Here is an 18,883-nt window from a genome sequence, read left to right on the forward strand (position 1 = left end):
GGATGATGACTTGCCCAGTATTTTAGAGAAGGAATTCCTTTTAGACATCAGCTACGTAGCTGCTGAGATTCTGCCACCTTTAAAATTATTTGAGTCTACATATGAATGCATATCCAATTTAAAAGGGAAAACTTATGAGAGAAATAGTTATCAATATACATAACTTCACTTCTATCATCTAAAATACACGAATGTTACCTCCTCTCTTCACTTTGTAGGATTGTTAGGATAAAATCACATTTTGTGTGTGTGTGCGTGTGTGTATGTGCGCACTGCGCACGCATGCTTAGAGACAGACATATCCTAGTATCAATATTGTATTAGGACACAAAAAGTTCTAAAAGTCACTGGCTTTTTCTTAACTTCATTCTCCTTGTATGCTGAATAAGGATTCAGTCTCTATGTGCAATATAAATACACAGACACAAAATAAAAAACATAAACGGATACATTATATACAACATGTATACACATACACATGTACATAGGTATATCACGAAGGCACTTTTCCTACTCAAAGGATGGCACTTCTTTTGCTGAAAATAATACTACATAATCCTAAAACACCTATGAAATTAGATTTAGTAAAAGTTCTCTATCTATAAATATATCCTTGAGTATAATTAACATAAATTAATACAAGTCAGTAATATAAAAAATTTAAATGCTTTTTATACCTTATGCCAAAAATCTTCAAAGTAAAAAAGGCAAATTTTTAGTTTATGTTTTATCTGCATGAATATCTCAATCAAGGAGTATTTATTAAACATCTCCTGTGGACCAGGCAGATGGGATGCACCCAGAGCGGGAATGTTAGTGTGAAAACTCTCCATCAACAAATATAAGCAGTTCATCAGTAACTTATCACTTCAGACCATTGCCAGAGGCACTGAACAATTAGGTAACTTGCCAATAAATCATGCAGCTTATATATGTAATGCGTACTATTTAACCGAGTTCTTCCTTATTCCAAGGGAAATCAGCTAGCCACTATAGCAGGCTGCCACTAACCCTATCTCATAAATATGTGTGTGTGTGTGTGTGTGTGTATACACACACACACACACCAGATTTTACTTCAGATATAGGAAATTAATGTACATTTTTCCAAAAGACAAATAGACATACAAGAGAAACATCCAATTTCATCTTTACATATGAAAGAGCCATGATTAATGTCAAGCGATAAAATAAGAATAAAAAAAATCAGATGTCATTCACAATTCAAACTAAAATCAAAGGTTACAAGTTTTTAAATTATTACTAATTAAGTATTCACATAAAATATTTCCAATAAAAAAAAACACAAAGGAAATGAACCCTTCAAATTCAATGCTTTAAAAAATGCTATCATTAACCTCTGAATTCAGTCAATCTGGGTGACAGAAACTAATTCTGCTACTTTTAAAGTTTACCTCCCTGGTAATAAGGTCAATTTATATTTCAACTTCATTATCCAAAATAAAATGTATATTTATACTTCTTGCCATCAATAGACGGCATTATTAGCCATCTGCATGTACTACCTCCCTTATAAGCTCCTATATAACATATCTTAGTGTAGGTAAGGACATGAATACTCTATTCATGAAGGAATATACTCTAGAATGGCTTTACAAAAAAAATCTACAAATGATCACTGCTGCTCTACTGTCTTAGCAAATAGAAAACTATTTCCAAAAAGCCAATTTTCTTCTCATAATTCCACAACAAAATGTACTATGTATTTTACCAACATATGAAATATTAATATCAAAGGAAAAAATCTACAATCACAAACACACAACCAACATCAACTACTATGAGCTAATATTGGTTCCCTTAAATTTTAAATTTTTATCTACTTGATGGAAAGAAAACAAAGATTCTTTGTATATTAAGAGAATAACCATAATGCCAGACCTATTTACATTTCTAAGTACATTCTGGTTCAATATTAACTTTCATTCTGTTAAAAGATATTTCCCACTGGATTCAACAGAAATGGAGAAACAGTCTAGGGGAACTCTAGGCTCCAAGACATTTTATTCATCTTTTTCTATCCCACTTTTGTTCTAATCCACCTCCCTTCATGAACTAAAGGCTGAACATCACATGTATCATATATTAGATTTGAAATGTAAAATTCTAAACACTTGAGGGGCAGCTAGGTGGCGCAGTGGATAGAGCACCGGCCCTGAAGTCAGGAGGACCTGAGTTCAACTCTGGTTCAGACCAAACACTGACACTTACTAGCTGTGTGACCCTGGGCAAGTCACTTAACCCCAATTGCCAAAAAAAAAAAATTCTAAACACTTGAGAAAACAGAACATGATTGAAAACAAAAACACTCAATCTTTGTCCCAAATTACTGCTGTTAAGACTATCCAACTTATTATTAAAGTCTATATACTCATTTCAGATACCTCCATTAAATGATGGCAGTGCCAAAATGAATGATGTAGGCATTGTATTCCCAAAGGCTATCAAAAAACAGAAGAGAAAATGGACAAGTGAAATAACTGAAGGCATTTTTTTTTCAATTCTATAAATTTGTTTTTTCAGGAATATCCAGAAGAATGCGAAAAGAAATAAATACTGAGCTTCTCTAACTTTAAGTAAATTTAATAAAAGTTTATTTAGTAACATAACAATCACTTTTTTCTTTTATATATGATAAAAACCTGAAAAAGCAGTCTACTTTTTGGTTATTTTGAAGAAAACCTAGAATTTAACAAAGCCTCAAACTTCCAAAATCTACCAACAAGTTCCAGTTTTCGAAACATAAATTGGTCTGGTCTCAACAGTATTTCAACTCTCACACACACACTCCAAGTCTTCCTGTCTTCCTAACTTCTCTGTTAATGTTTAGGTTACGATCATCCTCCCAGTAACTAACACTCATAACCTTGATGTCTTCCACAACTCCTTACTTTCTTTCACACACACCTGGCCCAACTAAACTCTTGCCAAAATCTGGTGATCTGACCTCTAAAACATCTCTCACATATGCCCCGTTCTCTCCTGTGATACTGCCAACACCACTTTAGTTAAGGCTCTTATCACCTCACACCCAGACAATTAAAAAAAAAACTGCTTGTTGGTGTCCCTCACACAAGACTATACCTACTAAAGTCCATCCTTCTCTCAGCTGCCAAAATGACCTTCCTAAAAGTATAGCTCTCTCTCGCTCGCGCTCTCTCTCTCTCTCTCTCTCTCTCTCTCTCTCTCTCTCTCTCTCTCTCACACACACACACACACACACACACACACACACACACACACACCATTCCCCCCCCCCAACCCCAATAAGCCACAGTTGCTAACACTTCAAGGACCAAATATAAAATCCTCTGCTGGCATTCAAAACCTTCCATTACCTACTATTATAACACACATACTTGTCAGTGTCATTACACCTTACATTCTTTGATCCAGTGAAACTGGCCTCCTCACTATTCCTCAAACAAGATAATTTATCTCCAGACTCCGGATGGTCTCAATGGCTGTATCACTCATCTAGAATGCTCTCCCCCATCGTCTTCTCCTAGCTTACCTGGTTTCCTTCAAGTTCTAGTTAACAGCCTACGTCCTACACGAAGCCTTTCCAAATCTCCCTTAATTCTAGCAGTTTCATTCTGTTGATTATTTTCACTTTAATCTGTAAATAGCTTGTTTGTACATAGCGGTTTATATGTTCTCTCTGCCATCAGACTGTGAGCTAACTGACAAAAGGCACTATCTTTTGCCTTTCTTTGTATCCCTAGCACTTGACATTGTGCCTGGAACATAGCAGGGGCCTTATATTTTCTGACTGACAATTATCTTACTACACTTAAAGTAACTAACAAAATACTCTAGAGCCTTGACATCTTTATCAGATAACAAAATCTCTACTGGGGCAGCTAGGTGGCACAGTGGATAGACCACCTGCCCTGGAGTCAGGAGAACCTGAGTTCAAATCTCACCTCAGACACATAATGCTCACTAGCTGTGTGACTCTGGGCAAGTAACTTAATAGCAACTGTGGTCACAAAAAAAATTAAAAAAAGAATATCTCTATCTGATGGCCCAATCCCAAAGGCATTAAACTAAGGTGAGCACTGTCATACCCTGCAGATTTCCTTGCTAATTAAATAACATGCCCATCAAAAATGAAATAATTAAGAGAGTCTACAATCTTGAACAGAAAGTAGTCCAGACAAACTCCTGAAAAGGATTCACTTGGGGGAAAAGTAAAAGATTAGGCTCAACAGACCACTCCCACCACAACCCTTCCAGCCTTAAAATGGGATATTTGATTCACCTGATTTTGTAATAGGATGGCCACAAGCAAACAGACTACCATAAAGATAATTACAGTTTACAGCCAAGAAGAACACTCCTAAGAAGAACTTGAAAATTTTTCTCCAAATTGGAACATATGTTTTTATAACTTCAGAGCAAAAGTAAGCACAGGGAAGAGAATAAAAAGGGCTAGGAAATAATGCTCGTGGTCCAAGAAACAACAAAGGCCAAATGATTATATTGAGGAACTTTACACCTATACATAGTGAACACTTTCTCTGAAAAGAGAGCTGAAAGCATCCAGATGCTGGCAAGAACAAAAACATGAAAAAATGAAACTTTTTAGACAGAACTTTTAAGACAGAAAGTGACTGGCTCTACATGTTGTAGTCATTTGAAAATCAGGTATTTATAGTCATTTCACTGGATGATGAGAACAAAGGTCAGAATAAACTCCCAACAAGAATTCGAAAACATTAAAAAATGAGAAGGCAGTACTGAATGTGACCATAGCAGCTCCAATCTTACCTTTTAAACAAACTGGGACTTCAAAAAGAAAAAGTAAGTGGACAAAAGTATAACACTATTTGCTAAAGAAATTTAACCAATGCAAAACTATTGACATGATGAGAAGTGGAAAGAGCCTATAAAAAACTACCTCAACAAACACCATCATTAGATTTTAGACCTGAAAGAGAGATTTAGTGCCTCTGAGAGGCCTGACTCTGACTCATCTCAAGGTTCCAGGTATGTTTGAGGTATGAACTTCAACCTGAAAGTGAAGTTAAATTATATATCAAGTCAGTATTATTAATGTAATCATTATTTATGGTATACTGACAGTGCAAGTTAAACACCCATTTTGGTAAACTCCTGATCTAAGTAGAAAAAACTTTAATACTATGCTCAACGTATTATAATCCTTTGTTTGAGGTGTAGGGTGTGTGGGAGGAAGACTAGTACCTCTCCTGTGAGGTCCACCCAGCCCTTTTCAGGACATTTTTCCATGCTTGCTGTCCACCCAATTCACCCAACTCTCACCCGCAGCTGCAAGAAGCTGCACTATGTGCAGTCACTATACCGCAGTAAACCTTTTGGCAAATGGGCTAAACCAGGTTGAGAGTAACTAAGGGGTCCTCAAATCCTTAGGTGAGTTAAGAGGAAGTATCTACCCAAAGCATGTGAAGACTTCTCCCAGAAGGGGCAAAGGAAAACAATTTGTCCAAAGGGCCAATGAAGGCAACTGAAGCAGGTGTGGTAAAGAGCTAAGATGCCACAGTCATTTACTGCATTCTAAGACATCACCAGTTGTCTTGATTTGTCTTGCCACTGGACTCAAATGACTCTGGAAGAAAGAATGAGGCCTACAGCTTCGCCTAACTCTGCCTCACTTAAATGCAATTTATGTGTGAGACAAAAGACATCATCCATACCATTTTGCCATTTTTACCTACCTCCAAGTCCTGTGGTGACAGGCACATTACGAAGCATCAGGCACAGATATACTGGGAACTTTAGTCACAACCTTACACACAGGCAGCCCAGACCATAGACTCTTCTTCTCACTGGACTGAAGCAGCAGTGGGATTAGGCAGAGCCCTAGGTGGTCTGAGCAGCCTTTCTTAATGACGGCATTGCCCATCACCTGATGTGAGGAAGGAGATGGAAAAGGTGCCCTCAAAACTGTCTACTTTACCCAACCTTGGCCTGCTTACCACAGAAGGGGGAGGGATTCCATCCTGCAGTCAAAACCAAAAAAAAAAAATGTACAAAAACTTTTGCAAAGGTGATTTGACTCACCATCAGCATATGGAATGTGTGCATATTTACGGACAACACGAAATCCAGGAGACCTGAAAGATGAACAACTTTTATTCAAAGAGAACTCAGCAAGTATCATACCCAAATAGCAACCTGAGTGAAATGAAGCTCGAAAATGAAGGCTAACTTACTGAAGTCATAGCTGCATAGACATTTTTCTGAAGTGACCACAGTGAAGGGTAGTGCCATGAAGTTGGCATAGGTTTTGCAATCGAAACTAATCTAGTCAACCAGCTTGTATAGCTTCCAAAAGAAGCAAATGACAGGCTCATGACACTGCAACTGCCATGTGCAGTGAAGTACCACACCATCATCAGCAGTGCCTAGGCTCCCACCATGACAAACCATGAACAGGTTTAAAAAAAATTTAAGTAAGGGCTGGAGACTCATATCAACAGTGTGCTGAAAGAGGACAAACTTATAATTCTGGGTGACTTTAATGCAACAGTATGCACAGACTAGCAGACATGGCAGGGAGTCCTTTGGAGAAATGGGATAGGAAAAAAGAACATCAACAATCATTTATTACTGAAAATATGTATTATATGACCTTCTCATCACCAACACTCTCTCCCAACAACTACCTAAAGGCAATAAAACTCGTGGATGCACCCTCCCAGCAAACATTGGCATTTAACAAATTATGTCATTATAAGGAGAAGAGAGTGATGAAGGTGATGTGCGGTACAGAGTACAGGACTGATCACAGACTTATCCTTGCAAAGCAGAATCTTCACATTGAGCAAATGTGTTGGGCCCAAGGCAAGATGACCACCATAAGATTTTAATGTCAATGGATCAGAGTGCTTTTCCAAGGGTAAACAGCTAGTTGCTAACTTGAAGGAAAAGCTAAGGCAATACATGGTTGGAAACAGTGGAGCAGAAAAGGAACAGGCAGCTTTCAGAGGTTTGATGTATAATAGCACATTTAGTCATCTGCGCCAGGAAACTCACAAACATCAAGACTGGTTTGATGTAAATGATGGGGAAATTCAGAAGCTGCTAAACAAAAAATAAGAACTCCACAGGGATTATGAGCAGGATAGTTCATCAGTCTCTAAGAAGGCTGAATTTGACTTCAACAAAAGTAAAGTACAATCAAATCTGGAGAGATGCAGGATTCTTGCCTCAGTAAGAAGGCAGATGAAATTCAATTTTGCATTGATGGTAACAATCCAAAGTGCTTTTATGATGTCCTGAAGACTATTTAGGGGCCAAAGATCTATGGTGCATCTCAACTACTCAGTGCTGATGGAGCCACATTCATTAGTGATAAGGCTGATCCTGAAAAGGTGGGCTGAACATTTCAATGGTATTCTCAACAGACAATCATCAATCAATGCTCAAGCCCCTGACCATATACATCTCAGGTTGAAATCAATGCCTCTCTAGCCAAACTTCCAACTGAAGAAGAGGTTTTAATGAAAACAGACTCTTATCATGTGGCAAAGCACCTTGTGCTGATTCTATTCCAGCTGAGGTTAGCAAAGCTGGAGATCCACTGTTCATACAAAAGATGACTGAAACTTTCTAGGCTATATGGCAATAGGAGGCTATCCCTAGAGGAATTCAAGGAAGGCTCCACTGTCAAACCTTATAAAGATAAAGGAAATAAGTTGTCCTGAGACAATCACAGGAGGGTCTTTCTCTTAGTCACTACTGGCAAGATACCTATGAGAGCGCTCCTTAATAGGCTAATTCTTCTCCTGGAAGATGGTCAACTACCTGAGAGTGAAAGTGGCTTCAAAAAGGGTGAGGAACAGTTGAGATAGTGTTTACTCCTGACAATTCCAGGACAATTGCCAGGAACTGAACAGAGGTGTGTACACCACATTCATTGATCTCACCAAGGCTCTTGACACTGTCAATAGTGAGACTTATGGAAAATTATGCCAAATTTTGTTGTCTGTAGAAGTTCATCAATATTGTACATCAGCTTCATGATGGCATGCTTGCCCAGGTTCTGGGTAATGGACGATGCTGTTGCTTCCTCAGTCATCAATGGAGTGAAGTAAGACCGTGTATGTGTTCCTACACTTTTTGGCATGATGTTAATGAGGATGAACATGGCATTAAGGTAAGCTAAATTTCATGGTAACTTATTTAACTTGAAAAGGCTACAAGCCAAGTGGGAAGAGAGCAGGTGCGTGATTTTTTTTATTTACAAATGATTGTGCACTCAATATAGTGTCTGAAGCTGAGGTGCAATAAAGTATGGGTAAATTCTCTGCTACTTGTACCAATTTTGGCCCAACAGTTAACACCAAGAAAACACAGGTTCTTCATCAGCCAGCACCATACCATCCTTATGTGGAACCACTAGTTACAGCAAATGGAGAATTTTTTAAATACTGTGGACAAGGTCACTCATCTTGGCAACATACTGTCCAGGGATGTACACATTAATAATGAGGTTGATCCATGCACTGCCAGAGCTAGCTCAGTGTTCGGGAGGCTCCAAATGAAAGTGTGCGAGAAAAGAGATATTAGACTGCCTACCAAACTGAAAGTCTACAGGGCCATTGTGCTGACTTCATTGTTGTATGGTTGTGAAACCTGGACAGTATACCAGTGCCATGCCAGGAAAATGAACTGCTTCCATTAGTAAGATTTAAGATCACCTGGCATGATAAGGTATCAGACACTGAGGTTCTTTCTTGAGCTAAACTACCAAGCATTCAAACTTTACTGCAAAGAGCAAAACTAACAAGCTGGCTACACTGTTAGAAAGTACAACATATATTTGCCTAAAAGACTATTTTACAGAAACTCAAACAAGGCAAGTGCTCACACTAAGGTCAAAAGAAGTGACGCTCTCAAGGTATCTCTAAAGAGCTTTGGAATCGATTATATGACATGGAAGACACTGGGAAAGGACCACCCAGCATGGCATGCCAGCATCAAAGACTATGGTGAGCTCTACAAGTGAAGCAGAATTGCAGTAGGTCAAAAGAAACAGGAGATGCACAAACTGAGAGATATTTCTGATCGAAATGCTCATATGGACTATTTGTGCCTGACATATGGTAGAGCATTCTAAGCTCTCATTGGTCTAATCAGTCACAGTTAGACACACCATACCTTAACTACAATATAGTGATGTCATTTTGCTCAACCAACCAATCCTTTCTTTGAAGCATAACTGCTTGATTAGGAAAAGTAATAAGACCTGTGATTTCATTAACAGAGGGAACTCCCAGAGAAAAAAGGTAACTTTACCAAGGTAGGACCTCCTCTGCAATCTATGGTCAAGAGATGTTTAAAGGTTTACTGATTTGACCAAGATGTCACAGCCCAAATATCAGAGGTGGGGAGGAATTCAGGTTTCTTAAATCTAAGGCCATCTCTCAATCCAAAACACCATGCTGTCTCCCACACCACTTATAAAAGGGTATGCTTCAGTCCACAGACACCCATGGGGGACATGGACAGATTTCAGGTTTGTGAACTTGTATTGGGAAAAAAAATTACATCTTCATAGTCACTAAATTCAAAATGAAAGTTAACATTTCCTTCAATTGTGTAGGCAACAAACATTATAGTGAAAAAGGAATCCATAACGTCACCAGACTGTCCAAGTGGTCCATGACACAAGATAGATTAAGAATCTGTGACATAGGAGGCAGAGCCAAGATGACAGAGAGGAGGCAGGAAATTGTGTGAGCTCTCCCCAGCATTCCCAGGAAACATTAAATAAAGCCTCTAAATAGATTCTGGAAACAAACACAACACACAAAAAGATGAGAGTGAAACAACTTTCCATCTTAAGATGAAATAGAAGGACTTCAGGAAAGGTGTGTCTCACTTGGGTAAAGCAGGAGCATGGTCGAACACTGATGGTGCCCAAGGCAACCCAGCAGGAAGTTCTTAGTCACAGCACCTGTCAGCAACTAAGGCCCCTCACCCCGGGCTCAGCAGGCCAGCAGTGAGTCCTCCCACCCAAATGCAGAAGGCAAATTGCCAACCCTGGAATCCAGAGTACAACAGTCACAACCGATTCAGACAACCCCCAGCACAGTGGGAAAGCCACAAGCACCTGAAACCCTCAAGTGGAAAGCCAGAGACCAGATCACTGGCCACCAGCATAAGAAACTTGGGATAGTGCCCTCTATTCCCTAGAAGCAATGAAAATTCAGGAAATAAGCTAAAAAAATGAATAAGAAACAGAAAAGATCCCTGACCATAGAAAGTTACCATGGTGACAGGGAAGACCAAAATACAAACTCAAAAGACGACAACATCAAAATGCCTACATGTGATGCCTCAAAGGGCAATATGAATTGGTGTCAAGCCCAAAAAATCTTCTTGGAAGAGCTGAAAAAGGATCTTAAAAATCAAGTAAGAGAGGTAGAAGAAAAATTGGGAAAAGCTAAGAAAGACAGGCAGGAGAATTATGAAAAAAGAGTCAACATCTTGGAAAAGGAAAAACAAAAACTGAATGAAGAAAACGCCTTTTAAAAGAAGAATTGACTAAATGGAAAGGGAGGTACAAAAGTTAACTCAAGAAAATAATTCCTTAAAAATTAGAACTGGGGGGCAGCTAGATGGCGCAGTGGGGGGCAGCTAGATGGCACAGTGGATAGAGCACTGGCCCTGAAGTCAGGAGGACCTGAGTTCAAATATGGCCTCAGACCAAACATTTGTCATGCTACTAGCTGTATGACCCTGGGCAAGTCACTTAACCCCAATTGCCTACAAAACAAAAACAAAAAAACACAAAATGAAAATTAGAACTGGGCAAGTGGAAGCTAATGACTCTAAGGGAAATCAAGAATCAGTCAAACAAAATCACAAGAATGGAAAAAATTGACAAAAATGTAAAATATCTTATTGGAAAAACAACTGATGTGGAAAATAGATCCCGGAGAGAGAATTTAAGAAGAACTGAACTACCTGAAGGCCCTGATCAAAAAAAGGGCCTGGACAGCATCTTTCAAGAAATTATCAGGAACCACACTGATATCCTAGAACCAGTGGGTAAAACAGTCATAGAAAGAATCCAACAATCACTTCCTGAAAGAGATCACAAAATGAAAATTCCAAGGAATACTGTAGCCAAATTCCCAAATTATCAGGTCAAGGAGAAAGATGTAAACATCTAGAAAGAAACAATCTAAATATCAAGGAGGCATAGCCAGGATTACACAGAACTTAGCAGCTTCTACATTAAAGTATCAGAGGGCATGGAATATACCACGGAAAGCTAAGGAGCTTGGATTACAACCAAGAATCAACTACCCAGCAAAACTGAGCACAATGTTTCAGGGAAAAATTCAATAAAATAGGGACTTTCAAACAAATTTCAATCTTCATATATAAGCCAGAAGAAGCATAAAAAGGTAAACAGGAAACAAAAAAAAATCTTATTTAATAAGACTTAAACTGTTTCCTCTACAGTTATAAGATGATACTTGCAACTCTTTCAGAAGTGTATTTCTATTAGAGCAATTAGAAGTATACATCATAAGAGTGTATGGGTTTAAGATCACTTTGATGTGATGATATAAAAAAAATTGTACTGGGAGAAGAGGAAAGGGAGAAGCAGAATAGGGTAAAATACATCACATGAAGAGGTACAAAAGATCAATTACAGTAAAGGGAAAGAAGGGAGAGGGTGAGCATTGCTTCATCCTTACTTTCATCAGATTTGGCTCAAAGAAGAAATAACAGACACACTCAGTTGGGTATAGAAATTTTTCTTACCCTAAAGGGAAGTAAGAGGGGAAAGGGGAACAAAAAAGGAAAAGGGGCAGGGGGGCTGATAGAAGGGGAAAGGAAAAAGAAAAAGGGAGACTAATAGAAGGGCGGGCAGATTGAGAGAGATGGCAGTCAGAAGCAAAACTGTTGAGGAGGGACAGAGTGAAACAAGAGAGAAAAGTACAAAAAGAGGAAAATAGGATGAAAGGAAACACAAAATCAGTAATCATGACCGTGAATACGAATAGGATAAACTCTCCCACAAAATGGAAGTAGATAGCAGAGTTGATTAAAAACCAGAATCGGGGCAGCTACATGGCGCAGTAGATAGAGCACCAGCCCTGGAGTCAGGAGGACCCGAGTTCGAATCCAGCCTCAGACACATGATGCTAGCTGTGTGACCCTGGGCAAGTCACTTAACCCTAGTTGCCTGGCCAAAAATAAAGTCAACTAATTAATTAATTAATTGATTGATTAAGGCAAACAAAAGCCAAAAACAATACAGCAGGCATTTTTAAAAAATTTAAAAAAAAAAAAAATCATACAGTATGTTGTTTACAAGAAACACATTTGAAGCAAAGAGATATACACAGCGTAAAGGTAAAAGGCTGCAGCAGAGTATATGGTGTTTCAGCTGAAGAGGAAAAAAAAAAGGCAGGGTAGCAATCCTCATCTCAGACAAAGCAAAAGCAAAAACAGATCTAAGTAAAAGAGATAAGAAAGGAAACTACATCTTGCTAAAAGATAACATAGTCAATGAAGTAATATCAATACTAAACATATATGCACCAAGTAGTAAAACATTCAAATTCTTAGAGAAGTTAAGTGAGTTGCAAGAAGAAATAGACAGCAAAACTATACTTGTGGGGGACCTCAACCTCCCCCTCTCAGAACTAGATAAATCCAACCACAAAATAAACAAGAAACAAACTAAGGAGGCGAATGGAATTTTAGAAAAGTTAGATATAATAAACTAAAACTGGATGGGGATAGAAAGGACTACACCTTTTTCTCAGCAGTGCATGGAACCTACACAAAAACTGACCATATATTAGTGCATAAAAACTTCACAATCAAATGCAGAAAAGCAGAAATATTAAAAGTATCCTTTTTAGATCATGATGCAATAAAAATTACATGTAATAAAAGGCCATGGACAGACAGGCTATAAATTAATTCAAAACTAAGTAATCTAATTTCAAAGAATGAGTGAGTCAAACAACAAATCATAGAAACAATCAGTAACTTCAGACAAGAAAATAATGAGACAATATAACAAAACTTACAGGATGCCACAAAAGTAGTTCTTAGGAGAAGTTTTATATCTCTAAAAGCTTACATGAATAAAACAGAGAAAGAAGAAATCAATAAATTGGGGTAAAAAATCTAGAAAAAGAACAAAATAAAAACCCTAATTAAATAACAAATTACAAATTCTGAAAATCAAAAGAGATATTAATAAAACTGAAAGTAAGAAATCTATTGAACTAATAAAATTAACTAAGAGTTGGTTTTGTGGAAAGAACAATAAAATAGATAAATGTTTGGTTCATTTGAAAACCAAGTTACCAGTATTAAAAATGAAAAAGTGTGAATTGACCATCAATGAAGAGGAAATTAAAACAATTAGGAGCTATTTTGCTCAATGGTATGCCAATGAATCTGAAAATCTAAATGAAATGGATGAATATTTACAAAAATATAAATTTCCCAGATTAACAAATCAGGAAATAAAATACTTGAATAACCACATTTTAGGAAAAGAAATTGAACATGCCATCAAAAAACTCCCTAAGAAAATATCTCCAGGGCCAGATGGATTTACAAGTGAATTCTACCAATACTATATAAACTATTTGGAAAAATAGGTGGAGTCCTATTAAATTCCTTTTATGACATAAATACAGTGCTGATACCTAAACCAGGAAGAATCAAAACATAGAAAGAAAATTATAGACCAATTTCCCTAATGAATATTGATGCAAAAAATTTAAATAAAATAATAGCAAAGAGATTGCAGGAATTTATCTCAAGTATAATATACTATGACCAAGTGGAATTTATACGAGGGATGTAGGGCTGGTTCACTATTAGGAAAACTATCAACATAATTGACCATATCAATAACAAAACTAACTGAAATCATATGGTTATCTTGATAGACTCAGAAAAGGCTTTTGACAGAATACAACACCCATTCCTATCAAAAACACTAGAGAGTATAGGAATAAATGTAGTTTTCCTTAAAATGGTAAGCAATATCTACCTAAAACCATCAGCAAGCTTTATATGTAATAGGGATAAGCTAGAAGCCTTCCCAATAAGATCAAAAGTGAAACAAGGATGCCCATTATCACCATCATTATTCAATATTGTACTAGAAATGTTAGTTTTAGCAATAAGAGAAGAAAAAGAAATTGAAGGAATTAAAATAGGCAATGAAGAAACAAAACGATTGCTCTTTGAAGATGATATGATTGTATAATTTAGAGAATCATACAAAAATCAATTAAAAAGCTGCTTGAAACAAATAACTTTAGCAAAGTTGCAGGATATAGAATAAACCCATATAAATCATCAGCATTTCTATATATTACCTACAAAGCCCAGCAACAAGAGATAGAAAGAGAAAATCCATTTAAAATAACTGTAGAGAACAGAATATTTGGCAGTCCACCTACCAAGACAAATCCAGGAACTATATGAACACTATTGCAAAATACATTTCACACAAATAAAGTCAGATCTAAACAACTGGAAAAATGTCAATTGTTCATGGATAGGCTGAGCTAATATAATAAAAATGACAATACCAACTAAATTAATTTACTTAGTGCTATACCAACCAAACTACCAAAAAAATCATTTTATAGAATTAGAAAAAAGAATAACAAAATTCATCTGGAAGAACAAAAGGCCAAGAATATTAAGGAAATTAATGAAAAAAAAATGCAAAGGAAGGTGGCCTAGCCACACCAGATTTAAAACTATATTATATGTTACTGGCTAAAAAATAATGTGGTGGATCAGTAGAATGAGTTAGGCAACAAGACACAGTAGTCAATGACTATAGTAATTTACTGTTCAATAAACCCAAAGACTCTAGCTTCTGGGATAAGAACTCACTATGACAAAAACTGTAGGGAAAACTGGAAAACAGCATGGCAGAAACACAGACCAACATCTCACACCCTGTACTAAGATAAGGTTGAAATGGATGCATGAATCAGACAAAAGGGATGACATCACAAGCAAATCTGGAGAGCAAGGAATAGTTCATCTGTCAGATCTATGGAGAAGAGGAGAATTTATGATCAAACAAGTGATACACAATATTAAGAAATGCAAAATGGGTAATTTTGATTACATCAAATTAAAAAGGTTTTGCATAAACAAAACCAATGCAATCAAGAATAGCAGGAAAGCAGAAAGCTGAGAAACAATTTTTACAGGCAGTGCTTCTGCCAAAGGCTTGATTTCTAAAATATATACAGAAATGAGTCAAATTTATAAAAATACAAGTCATTCCCCAATTGATCAAATGGCCAAAGAATATGGATAGGCAGCTGTCAGATGGAGAAATTAAAGCTACCTATAATCATATAAAAAAATGCTATAAATCACTATTAATTAGAGAAACACAAATCAAAACAACTCTGAGGTACCATATCACACCTATCAGATTGGCTAACATGAAAAAAAAAACAGGAAAATGATAAATGTTGGAGAAGATGTGGGAAAATTGGAACACTAATGTACTGTTGGTAGAGTTATGAACTGATTCAACCATTCTGGAAAGCAATTTGGAACTATGCCCAAAGGGCTATAAAACTGTGCATAACCTTTTGACCCAACAATACCACTTCTAGGACTGTATCCCAAAGAGATTTTAAAAAAAAAAAAAGGAAAAGGACAACATTTACAAAAATATTTACAGCAGCTCTTTTTATGGTGGCAAAATCTTGGAAATTGACTTATTAGCTGTGTGACCCTGGGCAACTCATGTAACCCCAATTGCCTCACCAAAAAGCAAAAAATATATAAATATAAATAAACAAATAAAAAGAATTGGAAATTAAGGGATGACCATTAAGTGGGGAATGGCTGAACAAGTTGTGGTATATGAATGTAATGCAATACTACTGGCTATAAGAAATGATGAGCAGGCAGATTTCAGAAAAACCTGGAAAAATTTATATGAACTGATGCTGAGTGAAGTGAGCAGAACCAGAACACTATACACCATACACAGAACAAATACACAGGAACAGCAACATTGTGCACTGATTCACTATGACAGACAAAGCTCTTCTCAGCAATACAATGATCTAAGATAATTCCAAAAGACTCATGATGGAAAATGATAACCACATCCAGAGAAAGAACTGATAGTTTGAATGCAGATCAAAACATACTATTTTCACTTTGCTTTTGTTTTCTTTCTCGTGGTTTTTTTGTTCTGATTCTTCTTTCACAATATGACTAATGTGGAGATATGTTTACCATAATTATACACGTATAACCTGTATCAGACTGCTTGCTATCTTAGGGAGGAGGGAGGAGAGAGAAGGGATAGGGGAGCAAAGGAGGAAGAAAAATTTGGAACTTAAAATTATACAAAAATGAATGTTGAAGGGGCAGCTAGGTAGCACAATGCATAGAGCTCCTGCCTTGGAGCGAGGAGGACCTTAGTTCAAATTTGGCCTCAGACACATGACACTTACGAGCTCTGTGACCCTGGGTAGGTTACTTAACCCCTACTGCCTCACCAAAAAGCAAAATAACAATAATAATAATAACTATCTTTGCACGTAATGGAGGGGGGGAGTACTATTAAGGAAAAAAAAAGAACCTGTGACATAGAGCCTTATAAATCTGCAAGTCAAAAGTTCAAACTATTTTTTTCTTCTAACTTCTGTAAAAGGTTTAACCTCATCTAGTCTACAATAACATTAACTGTCAACAAGATTGTTCTCAAGATATCTAATAGCCAAGAGTACCCAAGATGTGTATCCTGCTCAACCTACCCCACAATATCCCTTAGTGTTTACCTTCCTTGAGTTTATTTGAACTAGGTCATCAAAGGCTTCTTCTCAGACAAGAGATGCCAATAGTTTAAGTTGCTAGTGGTCAAAAGCCAATCATGAGAATGGAAAAGACTGTCCATGAACTAAAGCATCTAGGTCTCAACCAATTAGATCTTCAGAACACTTGAAGAGTGGGGGCCTTACTGATAAGGAATGATACCTAAAAAGGAACTTTTCTGTCTGTATACACAAGAGTAATCCAGCTTCAAATTGAATAATACTAAAAGCCTCCTTCAATCTTCACATGTACAATGATACTTGCATTAGTTTAAGAGAAGAGGGCTAGAGGAAAAAAACTGCTGGAGGCCCAGAGGAGCAAAGGCTTCATCTGCAACTACCTAAGTGGGTTTTGGAAAGTATTTATGGTGAATACGGTATATGATTGTGATGGATTATTACTGTGCTGTAAGAAATGATGAGCAGGATGGTTTCAAGAAAAATCTGGGAAGACTTTGATGAACTGATGCAAAGTTAAATGAGCACAACTAGGAAAACAGGGTTAACAGTAATACTGTACTATGATCAACTGTGAATGACTTAGCAATTATTCCGATCAAGACAATGGTCCAAGGCAACTGCAAAGGACCCATGATCAAAAATGCTATCTACCTTTAGTGAGAGAACTGATGAATTATGAATGCAGCTTGAAGCATACTTTCTTCTCTTTGTATTGTTTTGTTCTGGGCTTTTTGCAACATGGCTAAAGGAAATATATCTTCTATAACTTCACATGTTTAACTCATATGATATTCCCTGCCTTCTCAATGGATAGGGGAGGTATGGGAGGGAAAGAGAGAATTTGGAACTCAGAATACTTTTCAAAAATAAATCATAGCAGCAGCTAGATGGCGCAGTGGATAAAGCACTAGCCCCGAAGTCAGGAAGACCTGAGTCCAAATGTAGCCTCAGACCAAACACTTGACATTTACTAGCTGTGTGACCCTGGGCAAGTCACTTAACCCCAATTGCCTAAAAATAAAGAAAAAAAAGTTACTCATGCTCAGTGCACTGTCTTTTCACCCCAGATCTAGTCAACTGCAAATCAAGTCCTTCAATAGCCCAAATGATACACATTAGATGTATGTTAGGTTAATGTGTTCACCTTTTAGTAGTATGAATTTAAGGCTTATTACATAACTATTTATTTGTAAGGCACCTGCTGCATGGGAATGGGAAGAACAGCCTAACCCTTAGTTATACAAACCTAGGTCATCTAATCTGATTCTCTTGCTTTACAGATGAACAAGGAGCCCTGCAAGAGGTGAAATGATTAATCCTTGGTCACACGGGGACAAAGTCTCAGAAACGTTTACCCAATAGTAAGAAACTGCAGCCAAAAGCAACATGAGTTTAAAGTATAAGCCCATATCAAAAATATAAAGAGGATGACTGAAGCTTATAAACAACATCAAATCTCAAAATAGCAAAAAGGAATTGAGAAGACAGACCTGCAAAGTCTTGCACTAAAGCACTTTCCTAAAAGCATCTGTATATGACCCAAAAAGATAAACAGAACACAATGGGAACAGATGTGAAAACCTTTTCAAAGTGACTTATTCTCATCAGTAATAAAAGTGGAACCACTACATTTGAACTCTACCAACTCAGCAATCAATGTAATATTTACAGAAGTTATAAAATGAAAAGAAGTAAGGAGCTGCTGAACCTATTCTAAAAAAGATTTTTTTTCTATAAAGAAGAAACCTGTGCTGAAGGTAGTAACACAAGCACTTAGGGATCAATGTACAAAGAAGGAAAATTCCAAAGAATCAAAAAGGTCATGAATGTTTTTTTATTCCACTCAAAAAAGTCTCTGTGTGTGTGTGTGTGTGTGTGTGTGTGTGTGTGTATGTATATATATCAAGTACACACATATATATACTATATTATGTACATTGTATCATAATTTGTCATATACTTATAGGTATTATATATATATATATATATATATATATATATATATATATATATCACATTTATATATACACACATACATTTCAGCAACTACTGAC

The 18,883-nt window shown here is 36.9% G+C and overlaps 1 protein-coding gene across 8 annotated transcripts in view; it reads right to left on the reverse strand.

Moving 5' to 3' along the window:
* Nucleotides 1–18,883, reverse strand: part of KDM4C (lysine demethylase 4C) — a 484,233-nt gene that overhangs the window by 417,712 nt on the left and 47,638 nt on the right. The window contains exon 2 of one of the 8 annotated variants that reach the window (XM_021006276.2): nt 6,067–6,119. The exons of the other annotated variants lie outside the window; for them this stretch is intronic. Within the exon in view, the coding sequence (XP_020861935.1) occupies nt 6,067–6,090 (24 nt within the window). The 5' untranslated portion in view covers nt 6,091–6,119. The remainder of the gene's footprint in view (nt 1–6,066; nt 6,120–18,883) is intronic. 8 annotated transcript variants of the gene reach the window in all.

This window comes from Phascolarctos cinereus, unplaced genomic scaffold, assembly GCF_003287225.1.
Source record: "Phascolarctos cinereus isolate Bilbo 61053 unplaced genomic scaffold, phaCin_HiC Scaffold_4;HRSCAF=312, whole genome shotgun sequence".
Lineage (NCBI taxonomy): Eukaryota > Metazoa > Chordata > Mammalia > Diprotodontia > Phascolarctidae > Phascolarctos > Phascolarctos cinereus.